Raw genomic sequence first — 17,792 nt, forward strand, 5'->3', positions numbered from 1 at the left:
TAATATCGGTATCGGCCCCAAAAAACCCATATCGGTCGGGCTCTAATATATATAGATAGATATAATTTTTTTAATTAATTTTTATAGAAATTAATACTTTTATTTAGCAAGGATGCATTAAATTGAGTTATTTTAAACAGTAAAAATATTTCTAAATTGTACTGTTTTTGCTGTATTTTGGATCAAATAAATGCAGGCTCGGTGAGCAGAAGAGACTTCTTTAAGAAACATAAAAAAAAACTATGTTTTCTTGTTTTATGGGTTTTCAGGATTAAGCTGATTTGGGCATGTTGTGAGCTTCCACACAAGCAGAGCTCAGTCGAGGACATTCCCGGGGGGCGTGTCTCACCAGGTCTCTCTGGTCCTCCTGCACCAGGTCCATCTTGTGCACCAGGCAGAAGATCTTGGCGTCAGGAGAGTTCTGCAGGATGGCTTCCAGACACGACTGGTAGTAATGCATATCCTTCTCCAGCTCGCGGCTCTCCACATCAAACACGTAGATCAGCACCTCCACATTGCGAAAGATGTTGTCCCTCTGACTCGTGAAGTAGTTCTCCATGAACGTGTCCTGTCTGTGCGATTCACATTTAAAGATGAGAAAAGAAAAGTGTCTTCCCAGAAGCCACCCATCGAAACATCCCACAGGAGACACTCACCCGCCGCAGTCCCACAGGTTCAGCACCAGATTGCCCAGAAACCGCACGTGAGAGTGCTCCACATCAACTGAAACGGGAGAAAATACCGCTGCTTTCAACCTCTCACTAATATGAACTGTCTTTAATGTGTGTCATGGAAGATGATTTATGTAACACCTGCTCCTCTAATGAAAACGATACAAAAATGAGCCAATTGTAACAGGAGGAAAATGATTTAGATCTTATGAAAGCATAAAGCACATGTTAAAAAATGAAGTACCCCAAATAGTCATGTAAGCCATTAAAATCAATCAAGTCAAATGCAAAAAACTGTCCTAAAAATAGGATTTGTTTTCTTTGAGCAAAACAGCATCTTGCCCTCCTCCGCTCTCAAATCTCATTTGTACTTAGTTTAATTCAGAAATGAAGCTCTGATTGAAAGAGTCTGATTTCACTGGAAAGCCTGGTGTCGTGTGTCTTGAGGTGTCATGTAGGTTTGGAATGAAACGACAGGATTTGTGTTTTTAGGTGCACTATTTCTTAAACAAAAGTCATACTTGTGGCTCCCAGGCGGCGAGTGTCTCTGGCGATGTAGTTGGCAAATATGATCGACCTCATACTGGTCTTCCCTGATCCACTTTTCCCCATCAACAGCACCTGCGAAGAGAGCAGAGGGTCATTCTGCACCATCTTCTTCATGACGGGAGAGGAAATCTAAGCACATCTCACTGGTGACCTATTTTGATCTCAAAAAAGTGAGTTGTCACTGAAAGGTGAGGGGTTTGCATCTATGTGTGTGTGTGTGTGTGTGAGTGAGAGAGTGTGAGTGTGTGAGTGAGTGTGTGTGTGAGTGAGTGTGTGTGAGTGTGTGAGAGAGAGAGAGTGAGTGTGTGTGTGTGTGAGAGAGAGAGAGTGAGTGTGTGTGTGTGTGAGAGAGAGAGAGTGAGTGTGTGTGTGTGTGAGAGAGAGAGAGTGAGTGTGTGTGTGTGTGAGAGAGAGAGAGTGAGTGTGTGTGTGTGTGAGAGAGAGAGAGTGAGTGTGTGTGTGTGTGAGAGAGTGTGAGTGTGTGAGTGAGTGTGTGTGTGAGTGAGTGTGTGTGAGTGTGTGAGAGAGAGAGAGTGAGTGTGTGTTTGTATGCAGCTCATGAGAACAAGACAATTCAACATAAGGATGTGCACAGACAAACAATTCAGACTCACATTCACAACTTTGCTAAATATGATTTCTTATGGAACTAGGGGTGTAACGGCACACGTGTAACTACTGTACATGCAGAACCTAATATTAAACTCAGATACAGGACGGGTCAATATCATTTATACTGATATACCTTGCTGCAAATATACCATCGTTGTTTCTACATTACCTTTTCAGATTAAACGCAAAAAAATATTTTATTACAAATTTTATCGTTCTGTGAGATTAATTACAAAAGATCTGTGATTGCATAAAAGCATTTAAACAGCACGACAAGTAATCCAAGCTGTGTTCAGTAAACCACGGTTCAAAGAAAAAGAAGAAGTACCTTAATGTTTTTTTTTAAATTCTCTTCTGCTTTACTGAAAACATAGCAAACATATTGTCACCTGTGTGCCATCACACCCCTCACAGGGACACTGAAGCCTGAGCAAAGAAACACTGCATTACGGTAACAAACTACACTCGATTCATCATTTTAACCAGTATATCACCCACCCCTACAAGCCACGACAAACAACAGAGCATTAGAAACAAATATTACATGTCTGCATTATACGATGTATATCTCCATACTGTTAAGATCCATTGTTTTAATTACCATACTGATTCCCTTCTGGATCAACCAAGACTCAGAAGAAACTTCTAGCGAGTAGAAAACCTCCATCGAAGGCAGCGACTGAACCACGAGCTTCCTAGCACGACCCTTAACACGGATGACAAAATGTGAAGATTAAAACCAGAAAACTGTATTTTTAGTGATTGTGACATCACTGTAATATATACACGTTTACACAAATGCAATCAAAATCATTCAATCCCACAGAGACTGTAATAAATTATTGCATCTATAACAGTTTAGTGGCATACTAAAGGTGATAATGTCAATATATAACGTAATATTTTTGAATTACAGGGCTTATTTTTAATTTTTTTGTAATACACCCGTCATAATTATTTAACCCTTATTCACTGTTGCTGTTTATGAGTCACTTGTTTGTACAGTAGGGCACAAAATTGTTAAAACACAAGTAAGCCTTTAGAAACTCTATAACAAAACTTAACTTACTTGAGCGGTTACACAAACATACATTTAGCCCATGATTGTGCTTTAGCTGGTTCCAAATATGGCCAAGTCAATAGAGCGCTCACAAAAACTATAGGGAATAAACTCTTAAATTAGACAGTCTATGGCTAAACGTAAAGATTAAAGTGTCTTGCAGCAGAAAACCCACAGAAACTTCGGAGCACTTACTGGAGGATATACAGAATAAAAGATTCGGCTTTTGGGGGTCAAATACTTCTGTACATGAGTGTTTAGAGCCAATTCAATTTTTTTTTCATCAACTTTACATTCTCAGAATTACTCAAATGTGTATTAATAAACTTTCTATATAAGTTTACTGATGCCTTTGTTGAACTGTTTTCATAAAGTTTTGTTCTCGGCAGCGAAAGGTCTTGCAGGTCAAAGGGGTTGAATAATTGTGATTGCATCTGAACAATATATAGATATACAGCAGGCAGTCAAAGCCTAATAACAGCACATGAAGGGTCCGGGAAAGCCACGGCAGTAAACATGTGAAACTAACCACCATCAGAGGGAGAGTTTGCATCATTTACTTTCATTTGTAGATGGTGTCAAAAATATGAAATAAGTTACCGCTAAAATTGATCATATAACATTTATCATAAATGTCCAGCTATTTGAGTCATGCATGCTACAGTGAAATATTTCAAGTGTGCTTGCTCTTTACTGTACAGTACTTCCCCATATTTTAGATTACACATTAAACATCTGTGCATTATGCCATAAAATAAAATGTTAGAAACGGTGGAAGTTGGTCTAGTTTCCAAAAACATGGATTTACTGTACATGATTTATTTCAGTAGTGACCACATGATTTAATTTGCCACCAATACAAACACTGCATTTCAACGGATCACACACATCCTCTGCAGGACTCGAGGATAAGGACTGAGCGATGGCTCGGGTCCAGCGTGAAAGAGATCAGTGACCGCTGCTCACCAGCCTTTAGCAGCTGCACGTGTTTTTAAGCTTTGCTTATTTAAAAATTCAAGCGCTTTTAAAGCATTCAAGCAAGACGTGAAAGACAGCTCCATTCAGTATCGCGCTGAGCTCTGTGTGAACAGAATGTAATGACGTTTGTGTGGAAATACTATGAAGTGTGTAAACTGTGTTCACAGACACTGAAGACGAGCAGGTGCTGCGGTTTCTCCTGAAGCATCATTTCATTTGTGTCTTTGCTCTATAACAGTGGTTCTCAAACTTTTTACAGTGGCGTACCCCCGGGGCATTTAACATTCTTCTGCGTCCCCCCTCTTCCACTTAGACCGCAGTCACACCTTTTCTATTAAAGGACAATATTTGCACCCTTAAATTGATTTACAGGTGCATTTTTTACCATTATAGAGGCAAATATTTTCTATCCTTATTAATTGTATGTCATGTTTTATGTCATATTCTTAACATTTCATTAAGTGTATTATTAATATAATAAATAAAGCAATAAATGATGGCAAATCGAAGTGATACTTGGCTGTTTTATTTTTAAATCTACAATAGGTGGCGGCAAGTCGCTGTCTTAAGCCAGGTGTCGCGTCATTCATTCATTCATTCATTCAGTAACGAAGCAAAATGCTGTAGTTATGAATGGGTTATTAATCACGGACTCTCCAAATCGTTCAAAAACGCAGATTCATTCACTAATGAAACACCGCTGTATGATGCTTGGAGACGCACACCAGATGCGTGTCAATATTTGCTCTTCATGCTATTAAGTGAAGATCTACTTTAAAGATACATTGAACAGCAGCGTGATTTGCTAAAGCAGCATATTCAGCAGCCATCCTATCACATGCACGCTGCTTGTGTGGAAGCAGTCAGTTTTGACTGCAAAAGATTAGGTAAGCTGATTGGATTGCTTTAAGTTCGGGTATTAAATGAATGCCAAAACTCAGAATTTTGTTCGTGTACCCCCCACCGTCATCTCGCGTACCCCAGTTTGAGAACCACTGCTCTATATATTCAGTTGTGTTACTGCTTATAATTTGCTCTTATTTACTGACTGTTCACTCGTCTTTAATAATGTTTGAACTTTATATTTGTTAGTAGTTTTTGCTGTGGTATGAAATTGGAATCGAGAATTCTAAAATTAAATTGATATCTAAAATTTTGGTGTCATATAAGCTTATTTATTATAATAAAAGATACCATGGGTCAAAAACAATGATAACAGCAACTATTTTATTTTACTTTTTTGTTGCAGTGCAAGTATAAATCTGAAGCACTGGCCCGACCGGACCAGCAGAAACATCCTTAGCGTCGAGCCCTGCGTTGCTTTCTGTCCTTTTAGTTGACATCTATTCTTGTACCAGAGGCTTGAATATGACACATTCATACTCTTGATAAATATGATCAAAGGCTGGCAAAATAAGTCTGCATTGTTTATCCATTTGATATTCCATTCAAAACGTTTTTAAAACATGTAACCTTTAATTGAAGTAAAAAAAAGTGTGTGTGGGGGGTGGAATTTGAGTTGAATTACTGAAATAAATGAACTTTTCCACGACATTCTAATTTATTGAGATGCACCTGTATATATATATATATATGGCCACAATTATTGGTACCCCTAGAAATTCTTATGAGTAAAACATCTCTAAAGAATATTCCCATTCATATTTACAATTTTTAGCACAACAGGATGACTACGAACATGAAATTATCCAGCCGTGACTTCCTGTTTCATACTTTGAGTGGCCAAAGACTCTCCAAGTTGGAAAATTGCAGAAAATAGTTGAGTCTCAGGGTCAAAAAATAAATAAATACAATCAAACAGCACCTACATCACCACACATTGTTTGGAAGGGTTTCAAAAAAGAATCAAGAAAAGAAAATGAAACTCCAGCATATTCATTTTTTAGACACAACTGGAACTATATTTATATATACACACACACACACACACATATATATATATATATAGCTCATTAAATACCTTGTTTTCTTCAACTACCAAGGACATGATTTTCATGCTGTTTTCATCTTGCCTGTTTAACACAAAAGAAATGAATCCATCAATGTGTGAATTAATAATGAAAAATAAGCACCCTGTCTTTGTGTCAAAATGAGACACTTGCTGTGTAATAGTTGAGGAGTTTCCGTCTGATATCAGCAGGAAATCTTCAATGTGTTGATCCGGCCAGCAACAAAGCATGACAAATGAGTGAAAGTCCAGCAAGCTGAGCATGCCCTGGAAAGAAGAAGATGTTGTTCACATTAGTGCTCATTTACTACACCGTTTGTTTGGATAATGTGAACGCTGTTTTCTGAACTTGGGAGCACTCCCATGAACCACACCGAGTCTGCGGCTCCAGGGCTCTACAGTGCGACCATTTCAGTCTCATTTGCGACCGAAAACTACTGCGTGCGACTATGAAATAATATTTAGGAGCACCTGTGCGACTGACCTTATTTCGTCAACGAAAATGGTTTAAAAAAAAAAAGTAACAGCTGAGCAGCTGCGCATCTCCATTCAAACACAGAGGTGATTCGTTTATGAATTAACTGCGTTTTTAAACGGATCTAGTGAGTCAGTGATTCAATTACCCATTCATAAAGACAGTCACGTACTTCGTTCCTGAATTTTTGATTACTGCATTAGAAGGTGCTCCTAAATTTTTGACCGTGCTCCTAAATTTTTTAAATTAGGAGCACAAGCGCTCCTAAAAAGAAAAGTAAGCGTAGAGCCCTGGGCTCATTTCTTGCCAACTCTGGTCCAGTTGATTTCTGATGTGAGTGCAGTCATACTCAATCAAAGAAGTAAACCGCTTTCGATGATGTATGAACTGCTCAAACTGTGTATTCTCTCATTTTCCTGACAAGCGTGACTTGACACCGCAAGCAGAGGATTTATATGTAATTTCTGCTTGATTCAGCAAAAATTGACTCCTTTTGAACCTTTGCAATACATTTGTGACAGAGAGATGCATATGTCATTCTGAGCTGGAGATTTGGAAACAAAACCAAATTCTCAAAATCCAGAGTACAGCACTGAGGCGAGCAAGTAACGCATCCATCTACAACCGCTGGCAACAACAATGGAATCACACACTGGTTCTGTGAAACATACCTCAAACAAATCAAATTAAAATAATTTAATTAATGGAAAATTGTTTTCCATATCAAGTAGAGGAAGAAATTATGGAATCAGCTTGTAATTTGCATTTCTGAAACGAACACGGCACAACAACAAAAAAAGCTAGTCAGCAGTTAAAAGAGAGCTTAACGAGCTTTTGGACTTGGCTAATTGAGAGGAAACATGACCTCAACAAGGATTATAAAACTACACGGCGTTCTCTACCTGACATGGAAAACAATTTTCCATTAATTAAAAGAGTTTAATCTCATTTGTTTCAGGTGTGTTTCACTTAACCAGAGTGTTGAATTATTAAACAAATTGTTTTGTGTCATATCTGTGATTCGTTTATTTGTTATGAAGTAGAACATCATCTAAGTGTGGCGACTCCATTTGCCAGCGGTTGTATATCTCCTCCTTCTCCTGCATGTATCTCCTCCTTCTCCTGCATGTATCTCCTCCTTCTCCTGCATGTATCTCCTTTCTCCTGCATATATCTACTCCTTCTCCTGCATATATCTTCTCCTTCTCCTGCATATATCTCCTCCTTCTCCTGCATATATCTCCTCCTCCTCCTGCATATATCTTCTCCTTCTCCTCTCCTCCTTCTCCTGCATATATCTCCTTCTCCTGCATATATCTCCTCCTTCTCTTGCATATATCTCCTCCTTCTCCTGCATATATCTCCTTCTCCTGCATATATCTCCTCCTTCTCTTGCATATATCTCCTCCTTCTCCTGCATATATCTCCTTCTCCTGCATATATCTCCTCCTTCTCTTGCATATATCTCCTCCTTCTCCTGCATATATCTCCTTCTCCTGCATATATCTCCTCCTTCTCTTGCATATATCTCCTCCTTCTCCTGCATATATCTCCTTCTCCTGCATATATCTCCTCCTTCTCTTGCATATATCTCCTCCTTCTCCTGCATATATCTCCTTCTCCTGCATATATCTCCTCCTTCTCTTGCATATATCTCCTCCTTCTCCTGCATATATCTCCTTCTCCTGCATATATCTCCTCCTTCTCTTGCATATATCTCCTCCTTCTCCTGCATATATCTCCTTCTCCTGCATATATCTCCTCCTTCTCTTGCATATATCTCCTCCTTCTCCTGCATATATCTCCTTCTCCTGCATATATCTCCTCCTTCTCTTGCATATATCTCCTCCTTCTCCTGCATATATCTCCTTCTCCTGCATATATCTCCTCCTTCTCTTGCATATATCTCCTCCTTCTCCTGCATATATCTCCTTCTCCTGCATATATCTCCTCCTTCTCTTGCATATATCTCCTCCTTCTCCTGCATATATCTCCTTCTCCTGCATATATCTCCTCCTTCTCTTGCATATATCTCCTCCTTCTCCTGCATATATCTCCTTCTCCTGCATATATCTCCTCCTTCTCTTGCATATATCTCCTCCTTCTCCTGCATATATCTCCTTCTCCTGCATATATCTCCTCCTTCTCTTGCATATATCTCCTCCTTCTCCTGCATATATCTCCTTCTCCTGCATATATCTCCTCCTTCTCTTGCATATATCTCCTCCTTCTCCTGCATATATCTCCTTCTCCTGCATATATCTCCTCCTTCTCTTGCATATATCTCCTCCTTCTCCTGCATATATCTCCTTCTCCTGCATATATCTCCTCCTTCTCTTGCATATATCTCCTCCTTCTCCTGCATATATCTCCTTCTCCTGCATATATCTCCTCCTTCTCTTGCATATATCTCCTCCTTCTCCTGCATATATCTCCTTCTCCTGCATATATCTCCTCCTTCTCTTGCATATATCTCCTCCTTCTCCTGCATATATCTCCTTCTCCTGCATATATCTCCTCCTTCTCTTGCATATATCTCCTCCTTCTCCTGCATATATCTCCTTCTCCTGCATATATCTCCTCCTTCTCTTGCATATATCTCCTCCTTCTCCTGCATATATCTCCTTCTCCTGCATATATCTCCTCCTTCTCTTGCATATATCTCCTCCTTCTCCTGCATATATCTCCTTCTCCTGCATATATCTCCTCCTTCTCTTGCATATATCTCCTCCTTCTCCTGCATATATCTCCTTCTCCTGCATATATCTCCTCCTTCTCTTGCATATATCTCCTCCTTCTCCTGCATATATCTCCTTCTCCTGCATATATCTCCTCCTTCTCTTGCATATATCTCCTCCTTCTCCTGCATATATCTCCTTCTCCTGCATATATCTCCTCCTTCTCTTGCATATATCTCCTCCTTCTCCTGCATATATCTCCTTCTCCTGCATATATCTCCTCCTTCTCTTGCATATATCTCCTCCTTCTCCTGCATATATCTCCTTCTCCTGCATATATCTCCTCCTTCTCTTGCATATATCTCCTCCTTCTCCTGCATATATCTCCTTCTCCTGCATATATCTCCTCCTTCTCTTGCATATATCTCCTCCTTCTCCTGCATATATCTCCTTCTCCTGCATATATCTCCTCCTTCTCTTGCATATATCTCCTCCTTCTCCTGCATATATCTCCTTCTCCTGCATATATCTCCTCCTTCTCTTGCATATATCTCCTCCTTCTCCTGCATATATCTCCTTCTCCTGCATATATCTCCTCCTTCTCTTGCATATATCTCCTCCTTCTCCTGCATATATCTCCTTCTCCTGCATATATCTCCTCCTTCTCTTGCATATATCTCCTCCTTCTCCTGCATATATCTCCTTCTCCTGCATATATCTCCTCCTTCTCTTGCATATATCTCCTCCTTCTCCTGCATATATCTCCTTCTCCTGCATATATCTCCTCCTTCTCTTGCATATATCTCCTCCTTCTCCTGCATATATCTCCTTCTCCTGCATATATCTCCTCCTTCTCTTGCATATATCTCCTCCTTCTCCTGCATATATCTCCTTCTCCTGCATATATCTCCTCCTTCTCTTGCATATATCTCCTCCTTCTCCTGCATATATCTCCTTCTCCTGCATATATCTCCTCCTTCTCTTGCATATATCTCCTCCTTCTCCTGCATATATCTCCTTCTCCTGCATATATCTCCTCCTTCTCTTGCATATATCTCCTCCTTCTCCTGCATATATCTCCTTCTCCTGCATATATCTCCTCCTTCTCTTGCATATATCTCCTCCTTCTCCTGCATATATCTCCTTCTCCTGCATATATCTCCTCCTTCTCTTGCATATATCTCCTCCTTCTCCTGCATATATCTCCTTCTCCTGCATATATCTCCTCCTTCTCTTGCATATATCTCCTCCTTCTCCTGCATATATCTCCTTCTCCTGCATATATCTCCTCCTTCTCTTGCATATATCTCCTCCTTCTCCTGCATATATCTCCTTCTCCTGCATATATCTCCTCCTTCTCTTGCATATATCTCCTCCTTCTCCTGCATATATCTCCTTCTCCTGCATATATCTCCTCCTTCTCTTGCATATATCTCCTCCTTCTCCTGCATATATCTCCTTCTCCTGCATATATCTCCTCCTTCTCTTGCATATATCTCCTCCTTCTCCTGCATATATCTCCTTCTCCTGCATATATCTCCTCCTTCTCTTGCATATATCTCCTCCTTCTCCTGCATATATCTCCTTCTCCTGCATATATCTCCTCCTTCTCTTGCATATATCTCCTCCTTCTCCTGCATATATCTCCTTCTCCTGCATATATCTCCTCCTTCTCTTGCATATATCTCCTCCTTCTCCTGCATATATCTCCTTCTCCTGCATATATCTCCTCCTTCTCCTGCATATATCTTCTCCTTCTCCTGCATATATTTTCTCCTTATCCTGCATATATTTTCTCCTTCTCCTGCATATATTTTCTCCTTCTCCTGCATATATTTTCTCCTTCTCCTGCATATATGTTAAAAGGGGGAAGTAATGCGTAAAAAGCAGGGCAGGCACACACTGGTCAAGTGGTCAAGATTTCAGTTTTTTTTTTTTTTTTAATTGATAGATAAAATAATGAACTAAGTAACTATAATGTGTGGGTCATTATTGTTCAATTTATTTTACTGTTGTTCAGTATTTTTTGTCGTGGTATCGGTTCAGAAGAAGTACTGAGATATTTTAGTCAGGCATCGTACCGAAGCCGTAATTTTGGTATTGTGACACTACCAGCAGGGATAAGAACTTGAGTGTGGCAGCAACGATCAATTATGAAAACAACGATCTTTCACGTAGGGGGTACCTTGAGATCAGATTAGATAGGATTAATACAATATTTCTGTCTTTTATGAAAATAATAATAATAAATACAATTATAATATTCAAATTGTTTGGCTTCCTAAAAATACCAGTGTGAATGGAATGTGGACTGAGACCAGGTTTGAGTCCACTTTAATCTAGGTCTGTTCCAATTGGTAATTAAAAGGCTGTTGGACTCGTCAAAGTGTGCCAAAAAATTGCATTTAACTTTTAGAATTTTCTTCCATGTGATCATGCTCCCAATACCCCGAGAAGAGCTGAACTTAAGTCTGAGAAGTTCACATATATTATGCACACTTTTAAGGTTAGAAAAATGGTCCACCATCGTGTGCATCAAGCTCAGTTTCTCTTACCTCTTTGTTTAGAACATACATCAAATTATCCACAACTTGAATCTTCTTCACCTCTGAATAGAGAAACAGAACATTTTACACTTTACCGCTTTAACAAACACACGCCATATTTAGTAATAATAAAATGTAAACATAGCAAGAACACATTTCGTACCTGACATTAAAACAGAGTCGAGGAGTTTTGTGAGAGACAATGATTTCTGCTCGGGGCCCATGGTCCAAAGTGACAGAACATTGACACCAACAGCCTGTCATGAAGAACACTCTTTTATCCATTCACCATTTGTAAGCTGTTATAACTCTACAGAGATTGGATGAGTAGAGTTGGGCTCACTTCGCTATATACATATGAGAAGAGCTCTGATGAAATTTACTTTGAAAAAATAATTATACAGGATTTTTCATATTTTAGGTCTCTGATCAAGAAATCTGAGGAAGAGTACTTAGAAGTTCTTGTAATACTCACTGAGAGAATTTCTTTGTCACGATCCTCTCTGACAAGCGTTCTGCACATGCAGCTGACATATACCACACTTTCAGTTAACAAATAAAAGTCCTGTGCAGTGATGAAGCTTTTTTCCGTGTTGACAAATCTTTTGCGATGTACAGCCAGGATTAGCACACAACGCCCACCGCTAATGTCCGATTCACACCCTAACGACTCCTTTGACCCAATTCATTTTAATGAATAGTTAAAACAACTGATCTGTCCAACACTGAACTCACGAGACATCACCGTCTGAATCGCTTTATAACACATCATTTAATCAGAACACCTCACAAATCAGATCGTAAGTGTGTTTACACGGCAAGAGTGGCTCGTTAGATTTAGCCTTAATAATCCACAGTATTTTCTAGTGGTCGACCGATATATCGGCCGATATTTGGCATTTTTTTATATATCAGCATCGGCCGATAAGTTTTCCTGTTTGTCTGATGCGTTCGAGGCGGGACTTTTATTCTGACGGCGCTGAGCGGCCGCGTCTGAACACACAGTGCTCACATTCTCCCTCTTGTTCACCGTCGTCGTTAACAGTTCTGTCTAATACGGATAGCAGTCCGTCTAATAATCATAGAGCTGTTAAACAAAGGAATTAAAATTTATACAAAAAAGTATTATAACGATTGCCTTTATATTATTAGTAATAGAAAGACAAACATTATAATACTGTCTTGTTTGCCGTCAGCATTCAGCAAATACGCATTTATATCATTTAAACATATCTGTGAATAACTAATGAACATCTAATTTCACAAACCTTGCAGCCTTAGTGGGATCCAGCAGTGAGATCTTGTGAAGTGTGCATGTGACCTGCGTGATCGCGTGTGCTCTGCGTGACGGTCGAGAGTTTAGCTTCACTGAGACGCGCGATCGAATAACTTTAAACTCCTGATTTCAAATTAATCATTTTAAATAAAATAAGTGCCCTGTTGATTACAGTGTTTACTTCCTTTTTAATTATATTTTTATTAGATATTTGTTTATTTGTGAAAAATACTTTGTCATTTAAAGTATAAGCATGTTTATTTTACACATTTATTTTTTAATCCATTTTCAAATGATTTAAAATTTCTTAAAGTCCCCCTGTAGTGAAAATCAAGCTTTTTTTATCAACACCATTGCCGAGTATTTTCTCCTTAAAACTGTAGTTCCCCAAAGGCTGACCCAGAAATACGGTTTGAAACAGACCTCGGTTTGCTACGTCACAAACCAATAACCAATCACGTCAAGGGATCGATTCCTATCACTAGCATGCAAAATATACCAATACCAGCACAAAACCAAAAATAAATCAGAGCAAAAAACCCATGAAGCTGTGGTTTAATGTGAATTTAGAACCGCTAACTTGCATTATAACCCGTGGCAACAGTGTAAAAGTAGCCCGGAGTCAGACGCTCCTCTCCCACAGCTGCGTCTGCACTTCACACGCGTACGCTCGCGGGCGCGAATTAACAATCACAAACGGCTGTATTCCGAGTCTTCAAGGCATTTTAGGACACAACATCGTCAAGTAAGTAACGTTAACGAATGTTACAGTATTCACTGTAGTTGTCCGCTAGTAAAAGCATAGTTTTATCAGTCATTATCCGTGTATGCCATTGTTTTGCGGTTACTACAGTTCAGTGGATCAGGAGGCGCTGGCTGATGTGACTGAGTGGAGGTGGGACTAATTTGCATATTCATAGATCAGCATATAGTAAATGAGGCAAGGGTGTAGAGTTACATTCAAGCTATTTTAAGGCATGAGAAAATTATTTTCACAAGAAAAAACATTTAAATATGTCATTTTGATGATCAAAGATAACTTTTAAGGGATAAAATGTTTGACTACAGGGGGACTTTAAATATTAAATAAAATTATATTGGCTTTATATCGGCCACCCTGCTTTCCAAGATATCGGCATCGGCTGTCAAAAAATCAGTATCGGTCGACAAACTAGTATTTTCATGTTATTTATATGACAATGCGTAGAAAATTACCGATAAAATCATTTCATTTAGACTGGAGGTGAAACCAGACAAAAGCACAAGGCAAGCTGCTGATTTTATTTCATTGTATAGGGTAGAAAATTAGACTATTAGTTAAAAACATTTTTAATGCTACGCTGTAATATTAATGATTATATACCAAAATAATTATCAGGTCTAGCAAAGAAGGACCTTATCGTACAAAGCTATGAAGGCCAGTGGAAAATCCCAGCTTGTTTTGCGAAGAGGGCAAGAAAGGATGACAGTGAGAGTAATTTGGAAGAGCTTGTAAAACTGATAAATAAATAAATAAATAAAACAATGAACAATTCTTTTTTTTTCTAACTACTTTGGTAATGGTGATGTTTACATGTGAAGTAGTTGTAAGCACTTTGTTTTCTGTCCTGAACAGTGATAGTTTTTTATTTCATGAATAAACAGGATAAGCAAACATCACAAAAGGTTTTTTTGTATTTATTATAGATGTATTGCCAGTATTGGGCTGGAAGATCACGTGGGTCGAGTTATTATTACTGTGTGGATGACCGCTGAAGACCATTTCTGACCCAGAAAACCCTGCACTCGGTGTTCTTGTCCGCTGTAACACCTGACCTTCCTTTCAGAAATTAAATGTTTTCTAATAATTCCAATAAAAAAATCACGAGTTGGAGATTCAGCATCAAACTTACTCCAATCAGAAGGTGGACTGTGCTTCCCAAACAGAGCAGACTCGCCGAGATGCAGCCGTCTTCATGAATCTCTGTAGTTGAGCAGAAGTTCATAAGAATATCATCTTGGATCTGAAAGAAGCAAAATAACCAATTAGCCTCGTATCCACTGATCTATATAATTTGAAGACATTATTGCGCCTGAAATATATTACGGTTACTGTTATATATAACGTAATACTACACTTACTACTACTACAATTATTAAAACTTTATTTTTTTAAGGAATAATTAAACAATATTTCTTTCATGTTATAATGTTAATAGTAAATCCCCTTTGTTTGCCAAAAATGAAAAAGTTAGTTTAATTTTTATTTGGTTAAAAGATTAATTGAATTAATGTTTTATGTCTTCGTTTGATAACCAGAAAAAAATAAATAAAAAACACAGAATTTCTGAGGGGGGAAAAACAATATTTAATAGGCTATTGTAAAAAATTAATTTTAATAAATTAAATAGTTTTTATGCATTTAAATAATTAGACATGCATAAACAGAATTTGGTAACAATAAAACTGAAGGTGAGAAAAAAAAAAACATTTCATAGGGCCCTAAACATGTAATTGTTAAACTTTTAATAAACTGATGTTAGATTGTACAAGTTTCATGATTTTAATTAGACACATTTTAGATTGATAAAATGTAATTTAACCATAAAAAAAAAAAAAACAGTCCAGAAAAATTTAAATGGAAAAATTGGGGAAAAATAAAATGGATTTCATAGGGCCCTATTTATGGTCTATATATGAAAAATCTTAATCTAGCATGCATCATGTTGGAAATAAAGCTTCTTGTATTTAAGCCTGTATGCGGTCAATGTTTTTTTCTCTGAAAGATGTTATGATGCACATATTCTGTTTGCTGATTGACTGAGCAACATCTATAACAGACTACGGGTGTGAGATATACTGTATATGGTGTATGATAACATCGTAATGGTTGTTTAAACGATATGCGTTCTGACATTACCGAGTATATTGCTAAACCAAACAAAACCACACCCAGAGCGAGCGTGCATTCACTACGAGATGTAGGTTATAGTGCGCGAGCACATTAGAGTTCACTTGCACTGCGGGATTTACTCTAAATACATTCAGAAATCCCCAGATTTCAAGATAAGGGGACTTTTATATGTCTTTTATATTTATATCATCTGATATAGTTAATATCACACAAACATTTTTCTCTAACCTGAGAGATGTGTGTCCCTCCAATGAAAGCCCATTCCCTCAAAACTTTTACACCTAAATATAAACTGCGTGGTTTAACCCAAATCTTCAGAAGAGACACCATCACGCCAAATGATAAACCGATTTAACTTGGGCTTTTATTCACATATAAACACTGATCAAAACACAAACTCTGAGCCCATCAGATATGGTCAACAGCAGCTCAACCGTACTCGCTGTATCATGAAAGCGTGTGTGTGCTCATGCATGGACCAAAGTTAGTTTCTGTTCATCATATCCAGCTTATTGTGCATCACAGAGGCACGGATAATGAGCAACACTTCTGATTCATTAGCCGCTATCGGGAAATCACCTGAAAAACAGAGTGCAGCAAACGGCTAAATTATTTGCGTCACAAACCTGTGTTTCGACAATACATTAAAACAATACGATAAGAGATCTTGCTTGCCATATAAAGCAGCTAACGAGCCGTTTAGTACTCGCTAAAAATAACTGCAAGAGGATGAAACAAAGCCTGGCACATTCAAGCTGCTAACTGCCTGTTCTTACGTCAAAAATAAAGCGGATAAAGTGATCGTTTCTCTCCAGAACACTTGGGTTTCACTGCTACAATGCTTTTAAGAACTTATTTAAAGCATCGAAGTTTCGGGGAATGGGCTTCCCATTAAATCTTACTCCGTGTTGCGAAGATGGTTTGGAACAAGAAGTAAGAATCTTCATTTTTGGGTGAACTAGCCCTTTAATAAAAGAAATGTGCAAAAAACATTGAATTAAATGAAGCATCAACCTTATTTAAGGCCACTAGATCCATGTTTTCAATGGCTCTCTGGATTTTTCCCAAGGCAACATTGGATGTGTGGAGGAAACCATCATTAACAATGAAAAAGAGATCATACACTCCTGAAACACACACAAAAACATGATTTAATGATAATAAAAACTATGATAATACTGTCAGTGGCCATGTCTATTATGTAGCATATATTTAGAAGTTATTTTTCTGCTCCGCTTTTACAGACGCTCACCTTCAGAAGCAGGGGTCTCGTGCAGGATTAGGCTCTTGAAGGTGGTCTCCGCTCCATCAGAGGGGTTTGGTTTGAGCAAAGTCTGGTTACACAACACTTCTGTGTTACTAGAGCCAATCCAGCTATTATTACCATTCTCTTCAGGTGTGGTGAGCACTTACTTTGGTCAGCACGGTCTTTTTCAGAGGGACATAGATGATGTGCAGACTTCCATTCCTCTCTCCCACCAGAAGAAACTGCGCTTGGGGGCAAACCGTGACTGCATCCACCACAGTGTCTGAGCCAAGCGTGAGAAGACGAGTTAAAGAGATGGGTCTCCCTTAGCTGTAAACACTGCTGTGAACAGTAAATGTTAACGGTGCATAACTGAGCTTGTGTTACCAAAATACAGGTGAATGAGGACCGTCTGAAAGCCGGGATCAAACAGAACCACAGCAGTGTCCGCGGCGACGATGCAGCAGTGAGGAGTACTGGAGGCGTAGAGCTTCGGGTCGGACAGCACCTGCAGCACAACAACACCACCAATGAGAAGAGAGTAACTTTACACAACAGCAATATTACTGCCATTAAACACCGCTGTTCTCAGTGTGAATATCTGTTAAACTAATTTATTTCTGTGATGCGCAGCTGTATTTTCAGCATCATTACTCCAGTCTTCAGTGTCACATGATCTTCAGAAATCATTCTAATATGCTGATTTGCTGCTCAAGAAACATTTCTGATTATTATCAATGTTGAAAACAGTTGTGCTGCTCAATATTTTTGTGGAAACGGTGATAGATTTTATTTTTCAGGATAAACAGAAAGTTCAAAAGAACAGCATTAATTTGAAA

General features: G+C 38.5%; 1 protein-coding gene across 3 annotated transcripts in view; it reads right to left on the reverse strand.

The window, feature by feature from the left end:
• The window catches only part of kntc1 (kinetochore associated 1), a 75,126-nt gene that overhangs the window by 55,763 nt on the left and 1,571 nt on the right, over nucleotides 1-17,792 (reverse strand). For all 3 annotated transcript variants that reach the window (XM_016562514.1, XM_016562512.1, XM_016562513.1), the window contains 10 exons: nucleotides 17,341-17,461; nucleotides 17,121-17,236; nucleotides 16,960-17,041; nucleotides 16,722-16,834; nucleotides 14,707-14,817; nucleotides 11,702-11,795; nucleotides 11,548-11,600; nucleotides 5,994-6,106; nucleotides 5,852-5,903; nucleotides 2,434-2,538 (listed from right to left, as the gene is read on the reverse strand). In XM_016562514.1, the coding sequence (XP_016418000.1) occupies nucleotides 2,434-2,538; nucleotides 5,852-5,903; nucleotides 5,994-6,106; nucleotides 11,548-11,600; nucleotides 11,702-11,795; nucleotides 14,707-14,817; nucleotides 16,722-16,834; nucleotides 16,960-17,041; nucleotides 17,121-17,236; nucleotides 17,341-17,461 (960 nt within the window). The remainder of the gene's footprint in view (nucleotides 1-2,433; nucleotides 2,539-5,851; nucleotides 5,904-5,993; nucleotides 6,107-11,547; nucleotides 11,601-11,701; nucleotides 11,796-14,706; nucleotides 14,818-16,721; nucleotides 16,835-16,959; nucleotides 17,042-17,120; nucleotides 17,237-17,340; nucleotides 17,462-17,792) is intronic.

This window comes from Sinocyclocheilus rhinocerous, unplaced genomic scaffold, assembly GCF_001515625.1.
Source record: "Sinocyclocheilus rhinocerous isolate Xijiao unplaced genomic scaffold, SAMN03320098_v1.1 scaffold1612, whole genome shotgun sequence".
In the NCBI taxonomy this organism is placed as follows: domain Eukaryota; kingdom Metazoa; phylum Chordata; class Actinopteri; order Cypriniformes; family Cyprinidae; genus Sinocyclocheilus; species Sinocyclocheilus rhinocerous.